Source organism: Ptychodera flava, chromosome 8 (genome assembly GCF_041260155.1).
Source record: "Ptychodera flava strain L36383 chromosome 8, AS_Pfla_20210202, whole genome shotgun sequence".
Classification (NCBI taxonomy): domain Eukaryota; kingdom Metazoa; phylum Hemichordata; class Enteropneusta; family Ptychoderidae; genus Ptychodera; species Ptychodera flava.
The window spans coordinates 45,547,348-45,571,667 of NC_091935.1; the positions used below are offsets into that span (position 1 = coordinate 45,547,348).

The 24,320-nt window shown below is 35.6% G+C and overlaps 2 protein-coding genes across 5 annotated transcripts in view; one reads left to right on the forward strand and one right to left on the reverse strand.

The window, feature by feature from the left end:
- Window positions 1–7,683: 7,683 nt before the first annotated feature.
- LOC139139424 (E3 ubiquitin-protein ligase RNF170-like) lies at window positions 7,684–22,666 on the reverse strand. The gene is given in 6 exon segments (XM_070708334.1): window positions 7,684–8,449; window positions 13,636–13,749; window positions 14,658–14,719; window positions 14,722–14,730; window positions 15,512–15,732; window positions 22,286–22,666. Coding segments are annotated over 6 exon segments (789 nt in total). The 5' UTR covers window positions 22,396–22,666; the 3' UTR covers window positions 7,684–8,176.
- Window positions 22,667–22,901: 235 nt separating this feature from the next.
- Window positions 22,902–24,320, forward strand: part of LOC139139425 (protein Hook homolog 3-like) — a 40,785-nt gene continuing 39,366 nt past the window's right edge. For 2 of the 4 annotated variants that reach the window (XM_070708336.1, XM_070708338.1), the window contains exon 1: window positions 22,904–23,041. In XM_070708336.1, coding sequence (XP_070564437.1) covers window positions 23,003–23,041 — 39 coding nt within the window. In that variant the 5' untranslated portion in view covers window positions 22,904–23,002. Of the gene's footprint in view, window positions 23,042–24,320 lie in introns of all 4 variants that reach the window. The other 2 variants (XM_070708337.1, XM_070708339.1) reach the window with 2 other exon arrangements.

The following is a 24,320-nucleotide window of genomic DNA, read 5'->3' on the forward strand; positions in this document are numbered from 1 at the left end:
CGTTCACTGCATGCAGGCAAGTTGTGCAGGTAGCAGTTCTCGAAATGAATTTTAGGGGAGAACCATTTGATTTCTGGGGGGTGGGGGGGCATGGAGGATTTTGAGAAAAAAAATTTGTCAACAGGTGAGATAGAAGAAAAAAAATATTGTCATAACAGACAGAAGTGAAAAAAACAATTGTCACAATGCACCAGAAATTAGCAAAATTTGGAAACCTTATTCTCATGCATTCTTTGCCGGCGCGCCGCCTGCAAATGTTTTTACCACAAGCAATTTTTATGTTTTTTTCCCCAGCACTTATGATATAAGCATGCACTACATAGGTCTACTTTACACCTCAGTACACTCAATGTTTTCCTTCCCTTTTCTGACCCAAGAAATCATATTTCAGGATTTCTATTGCAATATCTCAATGGCATAGGCACTATGAAGGGGACTATTTGACTTCTGTAAATTGTGAAAATTTAAAACACAATACAGGAGTCAATAAACTAGTGCTAAAACCAATATATTATTCTCTCAATATTCCACACAAAATAAATGCAATGATCCTTTTATTCACCATATCGTAATATTAAACAAACTTGGTAGAGCCGATGTGTGGAGTTGCCCTCACTTTCCTTTATATGAACTGTTTTTCACAAATTGTATTGTCATTTTTTTTGGTTGTTGAATATTGTGACTCAAACGCTGATCATGCAAAAAATGTAAAAAATATCAGTGTTCAATGTCATTTTCAAACAGTTTTACCGAGTGCAAAATAAACTGAAACTCCTCTCAGATTGCACTTAAACATATCAATTTCTCAAAATTTCCAATACGAGAGGGGGAACCCCTTCTCGTGCTCTCCCCTTGGGGTATTCTAACAGTTTCACTTAGTAAAAAAGTTAAAAAACACCTCTCAGATTGCACCAGGCTGCACCATTGCACACATCTTAAAAATTTCCATGCAAGATAGGAGAAAGCCCCTGTGACACTTTCCCCCTAAGCCTCTCGCGTGTTCTCCCCCAGTACTTTCAAATTCTGCCCGGTCAGATATCCTAGTGAAAACCCTGTCATAATACCCATCCAAATTAAACAATATACTTTATGGTTAGATACTGCGTGAATTTTATTGTGACTTTGAATTTCGTTTTTTAAGGGTTCACCTTTTTTGAACCATCATGAGATAACTGATGATAGTCTAGCAGGGTACATCAGGATTTGAAAGGTCTTTACTGTTGCTGTATTTTGTAAATTTTACAATTACATGTATTGGTATTTAACTTTTCTAAGTGGGGGATCAGTCAAAATTTCAGAGTTAGAGAGGGAGGTTACTCAAATTTATCATGGTTGGCGGCGAGGGCGGGGGGTCACTCAAAATTTCGGAGTTTCAGGCCGTAAATAATGACGACTCCCTTATATACAACGCGTTACAAACTTGATGACCAATAAAAAAAATTTGCACTGCTAACCCATTTGGAAAGAAAAAATTGATGGAGGTCTGACAGTAGAAAAAAAAAATTGCTGTCACTCTGACAGGAAAAAAAAATTTGCTCCATGCCCCCCCCCGAAATCAAATGGTTCTCCCCGTAGGCTCACATTTGTCACGCGGGTGCCGGCACAACACACACACCACACACACACACACACACACACACACACACACACACACACACACACACACACATATATATATATATATATATATATATATATATATATATTAATAAATATATGTATGTATATATATAATTATATATATATATATATAATAAATATATATATGTATATATATATATATATATATATACATATATATATATATATATATATATATATATATATAGCATCTTATATGTATATCTGTAGCATCTGTATCAATCAATCAATCTTTATAATACTCAATTCCTCACACTAGTAGAGAGTGTGGTATGTACTTTGTCCAATTTTGGAATGTACCATAACATACTCTCTACTAGTGTAAGTTGAGTATAATAAAGATTCCAAAATTGGACAAAGTACAAGACTGAACACTTTCAAGAGGACAACAAAGTATCCAAGTATAGTTACCAAATTTGAATATTAAAACGTACCAGATGTCTACAGAACATGACATGTTCACTTTTGATTGGACAGTACTTTACTATGGCGCTGTCATTCGTTTCTAGAATTTGGTGACCAAGGCTTTACGAGTAGATAAAACACCCTGAATTGAGCACTCTGATTGGTCAATCAACAGTAGATAAATTTTAAGTTATACAATAAGCAAACTGTTTAACAGTGGGAAGGCTATCTGTATGTATGTATGCCCGTCTTCGTCAGAAACAACAAAACCACAGCACCTGACATCTTGCTGTAAAATTGGTGTACAGGTGTACCTAGCGGGTGGAGATGTGAATTTGCTTCAAATGAACATGTTAGTGTCAAAAATATATGCAAATAAGGTAAAAAAAGGGCAAAATCCTTGAAATTGCTGAATTTTTCTAACTACGAGTAGATTTCATTGAAACTTTGTATGCAGGTGATGTAAGTTTTGAGTTTTGTGCAAATTGAGTTGAAATTTTCAGACTCATATTTTGGGGCCAACTTTCCAAATTTTTGGTCAAAACATCTTTTCTTTGAAACAAGTTGTCTAATTATTTTGAAACTTTGGTATACATGATCTAAGGCTGACCTCTGTTAGTTTGTGAAATTGTCGTGAAATATTTTATTTGTATTTTAGAGCAATTTTTCCCATTTTGGGTCAAAAAATCATTTTCTTTGTAATTGCTTGTCTTATTGCTATGGAAACTTGGTATGCATTTCCTAGGGGTAAACTTAAGTTTGTTCATAATGTGGTGAACTTTGCATATTTGTATTTTTGAGTTATTTTTCTCCTTTTATTGTCAAAAAATTCTTCACTGAAATTGCTGGTCCGATTGCTAAGAAATTTGAAACGAAGGTTCTTGGGGACAATTTATGTCAGTAACGTTCAAATTGTGCCAAAACATGCAATATGTATCTTGGGGACAATTTTTGCTGTTTTTGATACAAAAAAAAGCTAAATATCTCATGCTAGAATTCCCGGATCCAATTGCAAGATACATGCTCAAATGTGAATAGGATGTTCAAAATTAATGAAGTATCAATTATCAAAGTATGATAATGAGCATTATATTACCATGCCCTGCCCGTCGCATTTTGATTGGTCGAGCTGAACCATGTGACTGACCACAAATACACAGTAATGGTTTGTTTACAGGCCCGTGAATATGAATAATAAGATTAGCAACTCAAAGTATCGTTAAACTTTACAGCTCAAAAGTAAATCATGATCAATCACAAAATAAAATGGAGCACTTGTAGGTCAAGTTGAGATACTTTTTCTGAAACATCTCCGGATTTGCCCTCCGGATTTGCAATTTTTACAGTGCGTGACAGTGCATCACGTATTGCTCAGTTTCTGGGGCCCAGCTGTCGTTCGCTCCTGAAATTTTCGGAAATTTTGACGGTTTTCTTGGTTTGCTGATAATATAATGGAAATAACACACTCCGCTCTGACCATTAACGTCAGAGGAAAGCCAAATTAACGGGCTCAGCAAGCCTCGCCCGTTAATTTTTGGCTTTCCTCTCGCCCTTGCCCACAAATAAATGTTAATGGTCAGCGCATCGCCCGTTATTTCTATAGTAAAAGTGTAAACTTATAGAAAATCTCAATGACTGTGAGTCAGAATTTTACATGTTGGTGATGATTTGTACAGAAACACAAACAAAGACTTCACAGCCAATAATAAGTTTTCTAATACATTGCTGCTTGATGGATTACCAAATACTGTTTACATAAATTCCATGCAATACATTACAAGAGGATATCTTCACTTTGATATGGTAGATTGTATCACCAATTTTGATGTACATCTGCATGGTATTGTATATCTGTGTGTCCATTGTAACAGTTGCCAACCATTACATAGTTCGCCTTGGTATTTGATGGATGGTGTATCAATTTGTGCAAAGATGCACTTGACATTATGAGAATTACAAGGTACAGCCTATAGAAGCAGTCAAATACATGGTATGTAAACTCAATCTGGCCTGCAACATTGAACCAAATGTGAGCAAAGAGTTATTAATGCTTTTTAAAAATATAATCATGCACATTTCGTCATTTTAACGGCCAGGGATAATTAAAACATGTACACAGTAAACGGAAGTAATTGTGTTTGGCCTCAATCCCCCTCCCCATCTCCCCTAAATGAAAGTTTGGAAGTGCGAAAATCCAACCAAGCCTCATTCTGTATCAGCATACCAACAGTTGGTAATTACGTTGGTATGAAATCATGCATACGTTACTCAGCTCCCCCCCCCTCCCCGTATGAAATCATGCATACAGTACTGAAGGCCCCTCCCCCAAACCCACGCGGCATACCCCCTTTAAAATCAATCTTTGTTCAGCACAAACTTAAACTCAACAATAACGTAACCGATGGAATGAAATGAAACAGTGTATCCAAAATGACTGTTAAAGTATTTTACTCGTGAACTGAACCACATGGATGTCAAAAGAATACTGGCGTAGCGCCGGTGCCGCACTGTCCGGGTACATGCCAAACAATATAGTGATATTTTGCAATAGGGCCTACATAAAAACATGTAGCAAGATGTTGTAATATGAAAATATGTAGTGCCATTTTTGCGCACAGTAATCGAAATACAACGAACCCCCTCCCCTAAATACAGTACTTTGTATTTTAATTATCCATGGCCCTTACATACGGGTGTAGCAACATATTTGCACATGTCAATTTTACTTCCTATGCACTTTCATGTATTTCCGCATACTTTACACAAAATATCAATAAGCCAAGGTGGTTGTTTTAGCAAAATTGAACTTTATTTGCCCCAAAGATAATGAGTATTGACAAATGGTGTTGTTGAGCTGTACATCATGCTTGTCAATTCCATTTAGAAAATGGGAAAACAAAATGCATTATTTTTGAAGGAGTTATTGCTTCTTTCCTTCCTTTCCATATTGGATAGCAGGGCTTATCTACCAATATACTATAACTACAATAAACATTATCAACTGTTGAAGTAACTCTTCAATACTGCTTGAAAGAAATTTAGAACTTCTTGGCACATCACTTTGACACAGTGTTTCTTCAATAACTTATACAATAGTTTTCTGAATAGCTTCAAGCTTCAACTACCACACCATACTCTGTACAAGCTGTACAGTATATTCCCAGGGGACCTTTTACTTGAGTTGGACATAGCAATAAATTTTCTTATATATTATCATTAAATTTTCATTGCATCTTTGTAAGACACTTATTGTCTTTAGCAGCACTGCTGGTAAAGAGCTCCTTGGCTCAAAATAACATCACTGTTTGGCAGAACTATTGGCATTTATTTGAACTTAATGGGTACATCCAAATTCTTACCATAATATTAATTCTCAATTCACCCTCAATTCTAAGTCAATTCAAACTTGTAAATAAATCCATAATTGTTTGATAGTCAACCTATTCGTTGTAATTATAGGAGTATTTGCCTTACTGCCCTACTGATACCAATGGGGTTGACTCCAAACTGAATGCTCTCCACCTATTTGCCAAACTACACTACAGATTATCCAACTGGGCCAGAATCCTAAACTGGATGCTAAGTCTGACTGAAGAGAGGTGACTTTAATAAGTCTGTATGAAAAAGCAAGCAGAAATCTTCATTGGAAAAATACCATTCCAGAATATTTGATAAAAATTGCTTATATGTTGGTCACCAAAAAAGTCCTGAAAACTACAACAATTATTCAGAGAAATAGCAATTTAATATTTACAGATTTTCACTTTTGTTTAAAAAAAGAAAGAACTAAAAGCAGACAACAATGTCCCAAATGGTTTCACAAAATATGCAAATCTTCACAATAAGATGGTATAAGGCATTTAAGTTTCATGACAGATTATTCTTACAAGGTCAACAGAAGAGAAATGGGTACTTGCTGTAAATATCAGTTTGACATGTGGTCTGGAACTAAACACAACACAGCAATATTGTCATGATTTTCAAATCTGCAGATTCTTACACATAAGACACAAATGTTACTTATGAATATGAACAATTTCAGTTTCATACAAAGATTAAATGTCTTACATAATATAAATACATTTATGGAAATCCATTTCAGCCATGAAACAAACAATACGGGTATATCACTACACATAGGAAGAAACATATTCAACCAGTATACAAACATATGCCAAAAATCTTGCCAGTTAATAGTGAAACTAAAGTATGGTTGTTTTTTCATGCAATGTCAGCATGCTTTGACTTTAGTCAATGTCTGTCACATCTGTCTCACATAGTATTGAAATACACAACTCATTCAAAGAGTTTGAATGAAATATTCACTTTACTCAGAAATTTCTGGCCAAGTAAAAAGAGCCTTTAAAATGAAGCTGTGTTCAGAAAGTTGCAAGAATGCTTGTGTTTGACACTAAATGGCATTGAAAGGACAGAGAGTGTAAGCAAAAACAAAGTTATATTATATCGAATTGACGCTGTACTTTGTAAAAATATCTGAAGATACAAATTAGAATACATCACACAGTCAAATGCAAAGTACTGCACAGCTTTCAGAAATTGATATACACAAGTTAATGATATGTAATAGTACTTTGTAACTGCTCAGTGGGAAACAAACTGACAATTCTTGAAAGCTGACTGCAACACAGCGTCGCACTGAGTTTTACAAAGATAAGTCAACTTGACAAAAATTGAACAACTACACTTAGCGGAGTCTTTGCATTGTTAAGAAGAAATTGTGTAATGGATGACTTACAAGAAATCCCATTTTGAGTAATGACAATATGACTATTCTGAGAAATGTACATCTATTGAAGGAACATGGAAAATGATCTTTCCATCTATAGTTTAGATATAGTTAGAGCAATTTTAAATGGGATTCACTCAAATCAAATGGTTTTAGAAGTCGCTTAGTGTGATTTTTTCTGCTAATCAAAAATTCATCAATCAAGACTTCATTGAAACATTGCCATATCACTTCAGTAGGAAATCCTTTGATCACTAATAAAATAACTGTGATACACAAGCCTAGGATAATTGAATGAAAACCATACATTAATGGCTTCAAACACTGTGGAGTCTTTGTAGCTCACCAAATATGTCCTGCACAGAAGAAATATCTGATATACATCTATGAGAGATTTGCCCCTTTACTGCATGGTCACCTGTCAAGTAAGTATTCAGTGGTATTCAACCAAACCCTAAACATATTCTCACCTAGTTGCCATGCAAGTGATAGTCTGTCAAGTCTGTGAAAATCATATTTCCAGATATGTGTTTTCAGAACCTGAAAATATTCAAGTCTTTGTTAAAATGTGACACATGGGAATGTTTATGCTCACTGATTTTAAAGGGATATAGCCGTCGGAACTGTGCCTGTGCGAGTTTCTTGTTTACAAACAATGTATTTCGTGCATGATATCAAGATGCACCTCATCATCATAGCTACAACATTTAATTATACGATGATAGATTATGACAGACATGTTTTAACTGTCATCAATCACCATTGTGCCTTGGATACATTGTTGCCATTGGTCGTATGGGTCCCATACGACCTTTGAGCACAGTTCCGATGACTATATCCCTTTAACCAACTTCACCTGACGGTGACATATGAACATAGCAACATCAGGGTTAAAATCAAACACCATGATTTAATGTTTCACTTTGTAGTAGTATTTTAGCGTTTCTCAACGTTCCTTCAAGAAAAATGAAAAGATAGTGACCTATGCTTTACTGTAACATTATCTGGCTTTCTATGAACAAGGTTGCAAGCTTAGGCTTGAAATACCCTGCACTGTGTTTAAACTTTCAATAACTAAATCTGAAGTTAACAATTTGATTTCAATGGTTAAAAAAACGTATACTGAAATCAATCACTTACGTTGTAGGACTTTAATGTGCCTTTCGCCAACTTTAAAAGTACACAATTATAAAACTTTGTTCAAAATAAACAACATACACCAAAAATTCATGGAGCTATAAGCATTTATCCATTTTTTTGCCAGTGTATTCATCTAACAGTATGTCCTAAATTATTGAACATCTTGGTTATAACCAAAAGTACTTTTAAAAAATCTGGGTTTTTTGAAAACTGTGAATACAAAATTCCGCTGTTATAAAACTATTATGCATCCCTTGCTCTATTGGCAACAATGTTACGATATATGATTGACACATAAATCAATAGCAGTAAGATTACAAACAGATCATCCATGAAACCTATTAATCCAAAAACTGCTTCTGGAATAATGTCCAGTGGTGATAAAAAATATAGAATTGCTGCCAGTAAACATAAGACAATACGTAGTCTGAACATCCATACCAAGCCACCTAGTGAAAAGAATTCACCCCATGCATGACGTAGCAATGTTGGTAGGTCCCGTATATAGTCCATAAGCTGAAATAACAACAACACAATGAAACCTGTCAGTGTATGTACTTGACAATCCTTTCTCAAAATCTTTTGAAATGTAATTTCATATATGTTATATATACACCTACAATGCACCTCTTAATTTTGGTATATACAGTTACATGTATGGCAAAACAGATTTATCATACTATGGAATGTAGGGCAAGTCTGGGAATTGACAGCATTTCTTGAAGGAAGGATCAAGGTTCTTTGGGAAGATTCAAGACACCACAACTGTCATATTTCATATACTTGATATCATTCTGTTAATTCACTGTATCATGTTTATTTTATCACAACCTAAATGTCATGTTTGTATGTTTCAATGTGGGTGCGCTAGACCAGCAAGAGAGTGATCATTGAATGCCTAATTATTTCCAAACAGGAGTTTAACCAATGTAGAGATGAGTAACATGGTGGTACATTACCGGTAGTATGCAGTGTTCTCCCCAGAGCAATTATAGAGTGGTGGCCGCCACTCTACAATTTTGGGTAAAAAATAGCAACTAATGGTAATTACCAAAGCAATTTCATCTATTGTTATGGAAATTAACCACCACTCTACCAGAAAATCCTGGGGAGAACACTGGATAGCTTTAGCCACACGGCAAAATACTAGCTGTTTAATGCATTGGGGCCTAAAATGCACTGTATAAATAAACTCAACATTTCATTGTTTTATGTTTTCATTTACAGTTATATAGACAGTATTTCTCACTACTGATTTTTTGTATAATGAGTCATAAATACATATATCATTACAAAAACTTTTCATCCTCAGATTTTCAAATTTTTATCAACTACTTGTCAGGGTAATATAAACTAATAATGGTAGAGGATATGAATCCAAGTAATAGTATGAACACAGTAAAGTAGATCTGCTGTCTGTATGTTGGCTTTGTCAACTTTTCAAATAACAAAACTCACTTGTGCAAGTTGGTTTTAAATTTGTTACATTTATTGCTGACAGCATCATGTGATACATTATCATCACTGCCAACTTTGTATTTGTTTACTTCATGCTATTCACTAAAAATAGTGACAACATCACTGTTCGCTCCCATATAGTTATCAAAACAAGTCACCAATTGTATGAAACATGGACATACATATACAGACAGACTGACATACACAGACTGGCACAGAGTGATGACATTGACCCCAAGTGTGCCTTGGCCCATGGAGTGTCCGAGAGTGATAAAGATATAACAAACAGCTGAATGTAATGATAAAATAGTTAAGTATTGGCCTATACAGGCACTGAGAGTGAATATGTTACAGCAATTAGATTAGTTTCTTTCCCTTTTCTACTTCTGTGATAATCTTTCAGAAAATCAATCTGCAAGGCACTTTATGTATTGACAAATATGTTATCTTTTACAAGCACACAGTAAACTGTTCTTGATTTTTCATTTACAATATTTGACATAGACTGAAATACATAACATGCAACCAATGTTTACACTTTGCCCATACACCAGATACATGGAGAAATTTCAACATACAATCATCAACTCAGAAACTCTACAGGGAAAAGTAAACATTGTTTTCTTCCAGAACAGCTGGTGCATCCACATCTGGAACAACTTACAAACTTAACCAATTACACAAGGGTGATGACACAAGAGATAAAGTTAAACTGTGGTGAACTTGACTTATTCCTTTCAAATCCTTACCTAACTTGACATCTTAAACTAAAATACACTGCATTGTTAATTGTGCAAAAAAATACATCGGGGTGGACCATTTGATAAGGGATGGTGTCTGGAAGATCGATGAGGTACATTATCTTTTTTATCCAATCCATGTACATTCTTTTTTTCCCACTCTCCCACCTTTTCTTTTGTCAAACCTTCTCTGGCTGAATTTTTTATTGGCATTTGTTTGGAATTTTTTCAAAATCTGCCAGGATTTTTTTACCACATTTCAACACCAAATACAGTTTACCATATCAAATGCTTACTAAATCACCACATTATATACTCTTAGTTCCAGTAGGTATAAAATTACCAAAAAAAATCTTAAAAATACAACATGAAAGATATCCCAGTAAAACTGAAGTTTCGCAAAGTTGCCCAAAAATTCAAAATTCCGGATTTTAACTTAATTTCAATATTATACAAAAACCCTAAGGACCCGTTTACTAAATATCAAAGCAATCAGACTGGTAAATTTTGAGAAACAAATTTTTTGACCAAAAATGAGAAAAATTGCCCCCCAAAAAAACAAAATTGTAGATTTCATCCTAATTTTAAATATATCTAATTAACATAAACCCTAGGAACCTGTACACTAGATATCAAAGCTACCAGATCAGAAGTTTTAGGAGAAAAATTTTTTGACCAAAAAAGGCAAAAATTGCCCCAAAAATAAAAAAAAATTGCCAGTTTCAACATACCTTCAATACATTATATTGAGATTAATCTTAGATACCTGTATACCAAATACATGTATCAAAGCCATCATATCAGTAGTTTTTGGATTAAAAAATTTTTCATCAAAAATTGGGAAAATTGCCCCAAAATTACAAATATGACAATATCAATACAATTTGTACAAGCATGACTGAGGTCATTCTGAGGAACATGAATATTTAGTTTCATAGCAATCAGACGAGCGATTTCAGAGAACAAGATTTTTTGACTAAAACGGAAAAAATACCCTAAAAATACAAACATGCAAATTTCATCCAAATTTCGCACACATAATTTAGAATACCTAAATAAATCTGCATACCAAGTTTTGACCAAATCTGACCAATGCTGCTGAGTTTTGGCCATTTGCTAGATTTTTCCTTTTTTTCCCTCATTTGCATATTTTTGGCACTGACATGTTCATTTGAACAAATTCACATCTCCAACCCTAGGTGCACCTGTACACCAAATACTAAGACAGTAGGTGCTACGGTTTAGAAGTTTTTGATGTGGACGGACTAACAGACATACATACATACTTACATACATACACACAGACGCCATTTTGCCACCTTATACGAATACCTCCCATTTGCATATATACATATGCATATATGGGAGCGTAATAAAAAAATTATATTCACCACAAAATGGCAATATTTATCAAAGATTTCAAGTATTCTATCGAGCAAATCAATACAATTCTTTAGAGCTCTGATACAGGTTTTGCAGACGAAGTTTTAATTGCAAACAGGCCAAACTTTTGTGGTAGCACCAGTCTGGCAGTACAACTGAGGTCCACAAAACCTGTGTCAGGGCCGTAAAGATTTTACTGTATAATGACAGAATACTAAATATGTTGTTAATATTCTGCAAAGTTTTGGAGATAAAGACATGCAATATCAAAAATTTATCAGCATTTGCTTTGGTTGTTTAGGAAAGCAATGGCTGCACCCTTTGTAGATTGATGCATAAATGACATCATTTGTTAACATGAGGAACTCTAAACATGGTGTACATTTACCAACAATAATCAAGTGAAAATTACAGAGTAACAAGTCATCGTAGATGACAAGTCCCCACTTGTTAATGGGTACTTTGATTATAGTCCTCAGAGAGGATAGAATCCTCTTAATGAATTTGGTCTGTGATGTCCTTTTACTAGGTTTGAATAAAAATCGGTGAATAAAATCGGTTGAGACGTGCCCTAGTTTTGGCAAAGGACATGAAAAAATTGTAACAAAATGGCTGCCATGCAGCCATATTGGATCATATCATGAAACAAATTGACTTACATATGTATGACATAGGTTAATGTCCTTGTACCAACTTTGAATAAAATCGGTTGAGATATGCCCGAGTTATGGCTCTGTACATGAAAAAATCATAACAAAATGGCAACACGGCAGCCATATTGGATCGTATCACAAAACAAATTGACGTGCATATGTATGACATAAGTCAATCTCCTTGTACCAACTTTGAATAAATTTGCTTGAAACATGTCTGTACATAAAAAAAACGTAACAAAATGGCCACACAGTGACCATATTGGATCGTTTCACAAAACAAATCAATGTGCATATATATATATTACACAGGTCGATGTCCTTGTACCAACTTTGAATATAATCGGTTGAGATATGCCGGAGTTATGGCTCTGTACATGAAAAAATCGTAACAAAATGGCCGCCTGGCGGCCATATTGGATTGCATCACAAACCGTGCATGTCTATGACATTGGTCAATGTCCTTGTACCAACTTTGAATAAAATCGGTTGAAACATGTCTGAGTTATGGCTCTGTACATAAAAAAATCATAACAAAATGGCCGCCTGGCGGCCATATTGGATCGTATCACAAAACAGATCAACGTGCTTATGTATTACATAGGTCAATGTCCTTGTACCAACTTTGAATAAAATCAGTTGAGATATGCCTGAGTTATGGCTTTGTACATGAAAAAATTGTAATAAAATGGCCGCCTGGCAGCCATATTGGATCGTATCACAAAACAAATCGACGTGCATATGTATGACATAGGTCAATGTCCTTGTACCAAATTTGAATAAAATCGGTTTAGATATGCCTGAGTTATGGCTGTGTACATGAAAAAATCGTAATAAAATGGCCGCCTGGTGGCCATTGGATCGTATCAAAAAAAACCCGACGTGCATATGTATGACATATGAAGTAATCTATGTACCAAGTTTGAATAAAATCGCTCCAGGCGTATCAGAGATATCTGCGTGAACGGACGGACGGACAGACGCACAGACGGACGCACGCACGCACGGACGGACGGACGGACATGACCAAACCTATAAGTCCCCCCTGACGGTGTCCGTGGGGACTAAAAAGGACAACTGCATAATGTAATTTTATTATAACATACCAATATAGTGATGGTGCAAACACAGCAATCTCTTGGTCAAGATGTGAAAATAACCGTGCTATATTTGCAATAGGTCATGGTTGGATCAAGTGCAAGCTCTCAGCTAGAGAAAATTTCTTTTACATTCCATGCCAGAACAATAAACCAACTCAGCAGGCAGTATACCACTCAGTTTTGATGAGTTCACTTCATATATGCACTCACTATCTCTTGTGTAAAATGTTGTAAACTGGTCAAAATACACCTTTGCTGGGTGTGGTTTATTGCTTCAGTATCAAATACGCAGTGAGATTACATTACATTACGTTCCTGTAATGGTTAAAACATTTGCAAATGGTATGAAATATTGAGGATTCACTTACAGGTCTGGGTTCACCTGAAAAACGTCTATTGTAAGCATTAATATCTTGAAGTCTAGCTCTGCCTTCATCGGAATCTCTTTCCTGTTCAGAAAAATCTGCAAACAACATTGTTACCTGCAATATAAAGTGAGTATCATATAAGTACTAAGAACTGATCAATGCATCATCATTATGTATGCTACATTTGTCAAAATCATTTCTAATACTGTGGCAATGGAGAGGGCCTATAACATGTGTGAATAGATGGGCCCCATGGCATATGTGAATCACACGTGCAAACAAGAAGCACCATCATCTTTACACAAGTCTGGTTTAATTATAAATTGAAGAATGAACCAAATTACAAAATATTCAAAATGCTGTCTTTAATTGGAAGTTGCAAGTCTCAGTAGTCTGATTTTTAACAACATTGCAGGTTTTAAACTCAAACATTTCTCTTGACATGTTGCCTCATTCTAAAAAGTTGATTGTAATAATGTTACTCCTGACACAATCAATTGGTAACAATATTGTGCTGTAAGAAATCATCTTCAAGGACTATTTGTACACAATGACTTTATATAACTTTGCCAAACACCCAATCATATAACTTTGCCAAACACCCAATCATATAACTTTGCCAAACGTCCAATCACATAACTTTGCCAAACACCCAATCACATAACTTTGCCAAACACCCAATCACATAACTTTGCCAAACACCCAATCATATAACTTACACCCAATCATATAACTTTGCCAAACGTCCAATCACATAACTTTGCCAAACACCAAATCACATAACTTTGCCAAACACCAAATCATATAACTTTGCCAAACACCCAATCATATAACTTTGCCAAACACCCAATCATATAACTTTGCCAAACACCCAATCATATAACTTTGCCAAACACCCAATCATATAACTTTGCCAAACACCCAATCATATAACTTTGCCAAACACACAATCATTTTACTTTGCCAAACACCAAATCATATAAATTTGCCAAACACCAAATCATAGGACCACTTGTCTTTACCTGTTGTCTACATACTGGACATTGCACTGCACCAAGCCAAGAACCATGTCTCCAGTAGGTATTATACAATTAGCTATGAAGATACAAAAATATATGTTAACATTATTTACACAGTGAAAAAGTGAGATAGCCTACAAGGTATCATTAAATATTTTCCAAGGTATGACTTGACAAATGAATATTTAACAATATCAAACTTTGTATGATGGGATTATCTGTAACAGTCTTGCTTTCAGAAAGGTGGACAGACTGCAGAATACTTGAACCTTGCCTGGGTATGCCACTTTCAATGCCGTTTTACTTACTAGATATGAAACAAGCAGTATAAGCTGATTGAAGATTTGGATTCAATGTGCTTTAGATCTGCTTAAAATTGTACTGACAACATTCATGAGCAAAGTGATCTTTTCTTTTCATGAATGTAACCTTCCTGGAATATGCAGACCATGGCAGACTTTCCTACATCAAATACATTCTAATGGACTACCAGTAGAATAATAGTTTTATGATACATTGGAGCAAACCTTAATTTATTACCGTAATTTATGACAGTACACAAATGATCTGTTACACAGAAATCTTTTTTGTCTTTTTTGTTCAGAATTGACACACCTTGCTTGTGCATGCAATAACGAACACATTGCAATTAATTCTTGGACAGCTCAATTTTAAACCAATCAAAATGTCATCATGTATGTTTGAAATGATTGTTGATATAACGGTACACTACAAGTAATGGTTACACAAACAAAGACTTTAATAGCTGTGGTTTGGCAAGACTTTATGCATCTCTTTATTTCTGTTTCTTTTGATGTGCTTAATCTTTCTGATCCCAGTTGAATAAAATGACTCACCACAGAATACATGTCCACAGTTAGTTTCTGTAGGAAACTGTGCATCATGTAGACATACAGGACATTGAGTATCTACAGCATATCTTCTAGCAGGCCTGGGTCTTCCATTACTCGTGTCATTGGCTGTCTCAGGTACGGTTTCATTTAATCCTAACTGACGCCGAGCATTTTGCACTCTTTCTTGATTCTCAGGATGAATACTATTTCCTCTGTTCTGATATCTGCAAAGTTCCAGGAATCAAGGTGAGATTGAAGCAGCAACTGTGAGCACAAAATTGTTCAAATTAAGTGTTAGATATTTTTATAAAATGTGGTATTCACTATGTACATGCTGGAGTACAGCTCTGTCCACACTTGGTTCAAATCTATGACTTCAGTAATTTCAACACATATATGGAAGTAACACTGTTGTGTCACATTCAGCCCAACTGCAAAGACTCAATCCCGTTGGGTAACACTGCTGTATCACATTCAACCCAACGACTCAATCCCAGTGGGTAACACTGCTGTGTCACATTCAACCCAACGACTCAATGCCAGTGGGTAACACTGCTGTGTCACATTCAACCCAACGACTCAATCCCAGTGGGTAACACTGCTGTGTCACATTCAACCCAAAGACTCAATCCCAATGGGTAACACTGTTGTGTCACATTCAGCCAAAGATTCACTCCTAGCGGGTAACACTGCTGTGTCACATTAAACCGGAAGTACAGGAACGTGGGTGAACAATAGGGTGATTGCTGATGACACGGCCATTTGCATACACTAGGTGGGAGTTTTTGGATTTTCATGTAAACAATGTTCATCAGGGGGGTAAACACTACAATGGGATTTGGAGCATTCAATTATCACCTGTCTGAATATCAAAATCATAGTCTCCACTGAACACAATCATATTCCGTGGCTTTGAGAACCATAAACCCCCTCTTGTGCAAACACTGATTGGAAATACAGCTTTTTACAATACTACAAGATGATGACAGTAATATATTCAGTTAAATTGCTAAATTGAATGAATGAATCGTAGATAACATTTTCACCTACAGTTTGGCAACACAGACAGTGCTGGCAGCATCAAATAGCCTGTTGCGAGTTTGCAGACTTTGCCAAGGTGACCCGACAGCACAGAAGTGACGACGAGTATCTTGGCTGCGGGGTGATATCATTGAGATGAAATCATGGATTTTACATCCTTGGTGACATGTACGTAGCAAGTACAGATATGCAACAAAAAGTAGAACTAAAAGTTGTGTCATTCATGTATACTGCAACTATAATTTTGGAGAAATGGATGGTAAATTCAAACTTCAATAATTCGCTGTGACCATGGACGTCCCACGTTGTCTGTTTGTGCTGTTTTGGCTTTGCTTATCTGATTACAAAAATTCAGAGCTACTTGATTGCCTTTCGACACTGTGATAAAGGAAAAATCAGATGCTTATTGCACTCCACTTATCCGCAATCGCTTCAAGTTGAATATTTGTCACAAATCGACTGGCTGTGAATGTGATCAGTGCAAACAAACAAACAAAATGGCTGTTATGTTGTGCGGAATTTCAAGATACCAAATGCCAATGTTCTGAAGTATACGCGAACAGACACAATAGCACAGCTCTGAAATAGACATATTCCTATAGGATTTTCTCGGGCAGTACCGAAGGCTCAATTGATGATACGATCACTGCCTGACTTTCTTTAATCTGTTGAAGCCAGCATGGGTACATAGCTTACATGTACTCAACACAACTGACTTTAATCAGACACATTCACTGTGCTATCAGATGGTACATGCAAGCTATTGGTGCCCTTTATCCAATTCCTCCAGGCCCCGCTTACATGTAAATGTAATTGACTACTTTGAGAACAACTAAGATAATGCGATATCACAGAAGACATGATCCCTGTTATATTCACAGTTGTGTCATCTGACTCTATAAAATTCCGGCAACCAACAACAACAAAGAAGATCGGTATTACTATACCGGCAAACATCACATCACATCACCCATTGGAAAATAAGAATCTGGCAGTTTTTGAAGTTCTGAAGGGAAAAAAAGCACTCAACAATGTATCATCAAGCAGATGACTGTCAGAAAGTCTGTGCAACCACTGCAAATGACATTAGGATTCTGCAGCCAGGATAGTGACCTTTGTGCTGAACTTTGAAAGTTGAAACATGCTAGCCTTTGCAGGGAACATCCTACAGTATGGAGTTCAGAACATTACATTAATAATGTAGTTAATGTAGATATCAATATCCAGGTTTATGTAAGTTATTTGAAAACTTCAAACACAGCATCTCTTACTAAAACTGAACTGAAGAAATTTACCAATATACCAAACAGTAAACTCCAGTGTTTTGTACATGTATTTGACATGAAATTTTTGTAAATCACAAGGTGTATAAAAGTGAAACTGAAGTTATCTAATTTATGGTATCTGAAAATATAACACTTATCTACTTGCACATGCTTGAATTGAAAATGTTTCCTTAATTTTCATGAAAAGATTACATACAGGGCAGCTGTAAAAGAGTAATTTTCCTATAGAGCAGTTGTATGGGGGCAGGTAACTATTACCCAATAATGGCAATAGATAATATGTGATGACAATGAAAATGTTCTCTAGTGGTTCAATTGTATTCAACAAGCATTTCAAGATGAAGACATACAGCACACTGATAATAGCATTAAGCTTACTTTTGGTCAGGCAGAATTTAAATTTGGGTAAATACTGCACACCATTGGCACAGATAAATATTCCGTTTATGTATATTTTTAGTAACTAACTCAACATATTGCAGATTTTAAATGAGAAGCATAATCTACTCTAATGTACAGCGTTCAGTCATAAGACAACATACCGTAGTGGCTATGGTAAACATGGAGATAACAATATTAATCCCATTCTATGTAGTTAAATTATATATTATTATTATTATTATTATTATATTATTGTTTATTTCAGATATGATTATCCATATACAAAAACAGATAAATAAAAAGTAAAAAAATAAAACATTAATTTTGCAAAACATTTTACCCTTCGAGTAAATGAAAGTCTTATCTGTCAACACCAGTTCTCATGTTGTGATATCACACTACAATCTGATGGCCTGAAATTATATTTCTTAAATGTTTTATCCGTCTTAGCTATTATATATTCCTTTACCTATACACCTTGATTGACTTCACTGAAAATTTTCATAAACGTAACATGTAAATGACACATAAATTTCTGCATGAATGTCTTTTCCATTACTTCATACTTGACATCCAAAGGAGAATAAACATGTCATTGACAGTGAGAGACAACAACAAACTCTCAGAGTCACAGACACCAACAAACTCACCACAGACACCAACAAACTCACCACAGACACCAACAAACTCACAACAGACACCAACAAACTCACCACAGACACCAACAAACTCACCATAGACACCAAATTCTTGAACAAAACTAAATGCAGACAGCAACAGGAGGAGAGGATTGGTAACACTGTGGGCAACAATTGAAAAACATTAACTCAACTGACCGTAGACAGGCAGTGACAGAACAGCATAAAGTGACCACAAACATTTCAAGGCAAAACAGATTTGACCACAGCCAGGAAATAGCAAAACAGAAGTTGACATTTGTGCAATGACCATAAACGAGAACTGGTAACATTGAAAAGGAATTTCACTTTCTTTTGAATTATCCTTCATATAACATGTCATCTATACAACTTGTGCATGTATAAGCTTAATCATACAGTGAGCTATATTTCCAGGCTATATTATGACAAATTTCAAAAATATGTATGGAGTGTACATGGATTTTTAACACTTTGCTTGAAAATGTGTAAATGTGTTCATTACCCTGTTATGAGAATGTCCAATTTGAGTTTAAGATAACTAATTTTACATAGACAAAAACAAGTATCTATAATACTTGCGCTTTCCCATTTGATCATTTTTATGTTCACTTTCATTGTACCAACTTGCATTTTACATGGTTCGTACACCTTGGGACGAATAAAATTCCAGGGCTTTCCAGGGATTTTTGACCAGTTTTCCAGGGCTATTTCAACTAAAATCAAGTAATTTTCCAGGGCTCTTGATCATGAAAACAAATTTATACTCGACTTCTATCGACACACCGTACCTATTTACTGCTTTAATTCCTGAGCTTTTTCTTCTAACTGTATAGCTACTGATTGTATTTCAGTTTACTTTTCTCTTTTGCAGTCTTAGAATTTGCACTCCTGAGACTATTTAACTTTGCGACAAAAGACATTTCCCTGTAGATTCAGATTTTTCTTGGAATATTTATTATCAGATTTGTTAAGTTCAACTACATCCGTCTCAAGTATCTTCATTTTCCAGGGTTTTCCAGGGCTAAATCACATTTTTCCAGGGTTTTTCCAGGGTTTTCCAGGGCTAAAATAAAATTCCAGGGTTTTCCAGGGTTTTCCAGGACCGTACGAACCCTGATTTTAGAGCTAATGGGGCTAATTAACCAACCACTGAAACATGGTACTATGACAGCTGTGTTTACCTGTTGTATCATCCCATAAAACAATCTAATGAGGCTACATCTATTTATTTCATGGGCCATCGTCTGTAGGGTGATGATTTTAACTTCAGATTGTATCATACAACATTGCCAATCATTTCTGAATGCTAGTGAACAGCCAATTAATCTAGACACTTGCTGTAAAACAATACTGGTCAAAATCAATCTTTGCCACATTAAATTTGTGTTTTTACATGTGTTTAATAATAATAATAACAATAATAATAATAATGGATGTTATTTTCGACCCAGGTTTCCAACAAAATGGCGTAAGTTTTTATAGTGACACACTAGGCTGTCAAAAGAGCAATTTGAAAAAAAAAATTCCTATTATGGCAAATTATTGTGGATAACCACACTATTAAAATAACTGACCCATAACTCAATAGTTCAGGACAAACAGTTTTCAGTTGAATACCTCTATGGTTCTACCAATCTGCAGTTCAGTTACTGTGTGCTTCATTTTGTGTTAACTGTTTAGCATTCCAAATTGGTATGGTAGTAATCTGACAGCAGAAATGAAGACATTGCATTCTGAAGGTATGTGTCTTACCAAAAGGAATTTTACCATGCACACTAAGAAAGATGTCTTTTTTCAAGATTTAAGCTCATGGAGGACAAGGGGTTAAGGTTACCTGTGTGATACACATTATTAACAATCAGCTCGCCTATGGTTACTTAATTTCATGAAAACTCTCACGCCACTACCAAACATGATGTGCATTACAGCCAAGTATTATAGACACTTGAACAGTATCTATGGTATGCAAATTGTTTTGAACAAAAGTAATCGATTATGTTCGGATTATTCCCATTAACATGTACTTATACAGTATGGCACACTAGACCAAAAGGAGGAATTCCTCTGGATCAGGAGAAAAAATAGACCCCTATAAATTAAGAGCTTTTCACTCGATATTGAGAGTTCTTTTGACAGAATAGAACTGCACAATTTAATAGACATTTCTCATGATTTTCAAAAGTTTACCAGTATGTTGTTCATTATCAAATTTGAGGGTTGATTTTCCATATCTCTGAAAAAGTTCATCATTGCTTTCTTTCCATATTTTCACATTCATTCAATAATAGTTATGTTTTCTTTAGGAAAAATATACAGCAAATTGTCACTTACATGAAATTAGCTGCAAAATTGTAGCTCTACGGTGAGGCGGTCGGTGAGTTTTGGTTTTTGCGACCTCGCTCACCGGTAGCTACAATGCTGAAGGCCCTGTAGCGTTCAAAATAAGCGCGTCACACATGACGCGGCATTTTAATGTGAAATCCCACATATTTACTGCATTTGGTTGTACCGATTTATAACTACTGAAGACTAAACACTATACTACACGATCCTTGTCGTTTATGGGTTTGGTATTTGTTCAGACACGTCGATCGTGTTCCAAAAACACTGAGCGTGTTTCTGAGAGCCGCCATTACCGGAAGTTGGTAATTGCGGCTCCCAGAAATGTTTTTGGAATGTGATCAACACAAGAAAAAATACCAAACCCCATAAACGACAAGGTTAATGTAGTATAGAGTTTAGTCTTCAGTAGCGATAAATCGGTACGACCAAATGCAGTAAATATGTGGGATTTGACGATTTCACATAAAAATGCCACGTCATGTGCGACGCGCTTATTTTGAATGCTACAGGTCCTTCAGCATTGTAGCTCTACTGGTGAGCGAGGTCGCAAAAACCAAAACTTACCGACTGCCCCACCGTAGAGCTACAATTCTGCAGCTAACATGAAATATGTATTTTAGCAGTGTGGATCAACTCCATTTGTACTTTTTAAGTCAAAGTCATGTCCCGGAATTCAATCATTAACACTTTTGAACTGTTACAACGGTATCAAAATACATGTGACATTTCTAGTAGGTCTCCCGATCGGGAGATTTCCTCCCCTCTGGGAGGAATTTGCGCCTTTGGTCTGGTGTGACTTGCTGTTATGAATTTATTGGAGTACTAATAATGGGGTGGGGTTAACAGGTTCATGGTTCAGGTGTGTGGGATACTACTATATCGTTTTCTAACAACACTTGCCAGGCAGTAGGCTGATTGATGTATTGGGGTGGATGGGTAGAGTGTATTCTTTTTAACAGATACGTAGCTCACAGCCTACCCACTAGAAAACAGCGCAAGCTGAACTCACTTCCGTGTTTTGATGACGTAATAATACACACACTCAGCTAAGTCTACGTGTACTTTACCTGAGCATCACGATCCCTGCAGGCACAACGGCACACAAAATTAAAACTATGCTGTGAATAACTTCGTCTCCAACACCCTCTAGTATAGTTCCAGTAACGGGCTTCGTCATTTTGATTTGATGATGTTCCCCGCCTTACACCGCTACTTTCATCTGTTGGTCTGCATGTCTGAGCAGTAGTTGCTGCAGCTGCATCGAGGTTTTCACCTTTGGCCTTCAACCTATACTATCAATATCTAGTCACAGTTTCATAAACCACAGATTCAAAAATATCTCAATAGTAATTATGGAGATAACAATTCACAAAAAACACTTAATACAGTAAACCATAAAGAATGTAAACACCATTTGAAGTGAGATATGTTGATGTAGCTCATGATGTGTTAAAGTAGATTTTTGCTTCGAATACCTTTCTACAAATAAAAATTCACTATTTATTTGTAGTACCATATTTCGCACGAAACAGCGATTTTATGAAAATAACTTAATAAAACTGAAAACTACATGTTTTAATTTATAGTTTTAAATATTAAATATTTACATTGTAGGATTAGTGGTAATTAGGGATTCTAAGGAATTATAATATTGGCGTTCAGACATACTAAAAATTACAAGATATCGTCAGCGTATAACCGACATTGTTGTAAAGGATCTAATTCCAATACTTGACTTAAGTTTTCTCGTGAGATATCCAGAAATCAAGTGATCTGCGAGCAAAATGTCAAGTATTGAGCTTTGCGAAAGCTTAATGATTTGGGTGAGTTGTATATTTTCAGTTGTCAATCCTGAAGTGTAATGATCAATCGAGTGTTCTGTTCGGGTAGCAGCGGTTTTCGTTTAATTATTCCCTATAGCTATCCAGCTGCTGTGAAACGTTAAACCTCGCCCAAACAAGTCCGGAAGTACCGCGTTTCCTTGGACAAGCTATCACATACTGATACAGTTGCAATTTCCTGTTGCATTTCTGTTCATACATTATTCTCGATGTCAGTTCTTCTGTTGTTTATAACCGTAAAATACGTGGATGACAATCGGTTCGTACATATTTGCAAATAAGTCAGATATTGTGAGATCGAACGTCAACATTGATAAAGGATTCATGTCCAAGGAATGACCTTGAGGGAAAATTTTCAAAACGTTTTATACTTTACAAAAGAGTTTTAATGCAATTGCATGCTTGCTCGTTAACGAAAGATTGCGATAAAATATTTTATGTCATGTATATTGCAATGTTGCTGACAAAAAAAGAGGCGTACCTAGTATAAGGGCATTTGATCAATATGTATACATTGAGCACAGTCGTGGGTGGAGGGACTGTGCATTGAGTAACTTTTAAGGAACGTATTCTCAACTTTGCTAAACCATATCCGTTCGGGTTGTAAAACCTACAGTTAAATGTACGCTGTACAATGTTTAGCAATAAGCAAATAAAGCACGCTAAGTGAGCAAAGCAGTGATATTTCACTAGTTGTACACTTCTAGTTGTATCATAACTGCAGTACTGTAGCTTGAGATTTTGCCTGGGTATTTGGGTTGGATGGCAAAATTTAAAACCAGACCCATACATACCCAGGCAAAACTTTGAGCTACAGTACTGCAGCTTGTTGTATCATGGATGTTTCAGTACATAGACTGACAGAATAAATAGAAACATGATACATTTAACTTTATTGCCAATATGTAAATAATGCACTGGAAAAATGTTGTGATTTCCAGGTCGAAGAGGAAGTTACTCAAATATACATTAAAAACATACAGTGAAACACAATACACAAATGTAAAAAAAATGATTAAAGAAATTAAATCAATGCAATTCACAAGAAAATGTAGCAAATACACATCTAGAAGTGTGACCAGAAAGAAGAGGAATGGCTTGTGGGTAAAAGCTGTTTGCTAAACATAAACAGTGCAGTGGAAGACTTGATCCACTGTCTATTATGAAAATGAACAGTCTTTGCTTTCTTTGCTTGATTAAATGATAATGTTGGTCAGAGGGAAGCAATTTAAGAAGTCATGAGCAGGATGTGTGTTATTAT